The sequence below is a fragment of the Lactuca virosa genome, chromosome 6 (genome assembly GCF_052849685.1).
Source record: "Lactuca virosa cultivar CGN04683 chromosome 6, Lactuca_virosa_CGN04683_v6, whole genome shotgun sequence".
Taxonomy (NCBI): domain Eukaryota; kingdom Viridiplantae; phylum Streptophyta; class Magnoliopsida; order Asterales; family Asteraceae; genus Lactuca; species Lactuca virosa.
Genome location: NC_136431.1, coordinates 75211726 through 75213345, shown reverse-complemented (window position 1 = coordinate 75213345; position 1620 = coordinate 75211726). Strand labels below are relative to the sequence as shown.

At 39.6% G+C, this 1620-nt stretch overlaps 1 protein-coding gene across 1 annotated transcript; it reads right to left on the bottom strand.

The window, feature by feature from the left end:
- Positions 1-427: 427 nt before the first annotated feature.
- LOC145121643 (uncharacterized) lies at positions 428-1150 on the bottom strand. The gene is made up of 2 exons (XM_079057358.1): positions 790-1150; positions 428-693 (listed from the first exon to the last, which is right to left on the bottom strand). The coding sequence occupies exons 1-2, from the start codon at positions 1148-1150 to the stop codon at positions 428-430; spliced, it is 627 nt and encodes a 208-aa protein (XP_078913484.1).
- Between the last annotated feature and the right edge of the window lie 470 nt (positions 1151-1620).

The window sequence follows — 1620 nt, the reverse complement described above, 5'->3', positions numbered from 1 at the left end:
AGAAAATATAATTAAGAATTAAATAATATCTGAATTTGAAAAAAAAACAAAATAAGTCACTCGAAAGTATCATCCTCGTCATCGTCATCTGAATCCTCGTTCGAGTCCTCGACAAACATATCTGAATCTTTATCTTATTCGCCAAACAAATCATCGCACCAATACTCTATCTGAGGCTGTATGTGAGCCTTATAAACGTGCTCCTCCAAATCCACACGGAGTGCGTGATAAATGTCGCGGTCTTGTACTTCTATTCTATTTGTCCTATACTCTTGGGTACCAACAACTACTCCTTCGACATTTGGCAAAACTTTGTTTTCGTTATATTGACATATCGCTCTTCCTTCATCTTCTATAATCATATTATGCAATATGATGCACACATCCTTTTCACTTCATATGACCGTGCCCTGACTTGTAGTATTTGTCAACGCCTCTTGAGTACAGCAAATGTTCGCTCCACGTCCTTCCTAGCTGAATCTTGTTCCTGTTTAAACTTTTTTCTTTTTTCATTGCTTGGACATGTGAACGATTTCACAAAAACAGATAAGATAGGATATATCCCGTCAGTAAGATAGTACCCGCGCTTATATGCTATCCCATTTGCTTGAAAAAGTACATTGTGCGACTTTCCAAGGTAGATGTTGAATAACGACGACTGGCCTAGAACATTGATGGCGTTGTTTGCACCAGCTGGACCAAAGAATGCATGTCATATCCAAAGATCATGTGATGTGATTGCTTCTAGAACAATCGTCGACTCTCTGTGGTCGCCTCACATGTATTGACCACACCAGGCGTTGGGGCATAATGTCCAAGAGCAATGCATGCAATCGATACAACCTAGCATTCCCGAAAACCCATGCTTAGTTTCATGCACCGTGTACAATTGGTGGACATTGTTGATGGCTGGTTTGCGCAAATGCCGTTGCCCACAAACCAAAGTAATAGCTTTTGCGAACTTGTACACACTTTCCCACATGATACGATCGGAGATCCTCAAATACTCGTCCCATTTGTCTGTGCCCTTGTCGTGAACGTGAATTTTGACCTTGTCGGTTTCAGAAATATGACACAGTTTTGCCATGACGGAACCGACAAATAATGTCACTTCTTGAACCGTCGAATCGGAGGATGAAGATGACGACATTGTGTTTTAGTGGGTTTATTGAGAGAATATGTAGAAATAAGTGTGAAAATTAAGTTGGGTTGGTTTGGTATTTATAGGGTGATAAATGAATTAAATTTTTTTAAGAAAATTTAATGTTGTTGCCGCTTGAAAAAATAAGAAATAAAAAAAAATCTATTTTTACCATTTATGACCGTTGGAATAAGAAAAGTAAAAAAAATATGTCAATTAGATGAAGAGAGAGGATGCGGGGAAGTCTCCTCTCAGTCGGAAACCGCCCCAGCCAAACCACGGTCACGGCATAGTGTTTCGACCGCGATTCCGGCTCGCGCACTATCCTTCCCGCTACATACCCTCCGTCTAAGTATTAACCATATGTAATATTTCTTTTTCCACCACCAACGTCGCCTAGTGGCGGAGCTACATGGGGCGTTGGGGTACTATAACATCCCCAAAAAAATTATTATATATATATATATATATATATATAT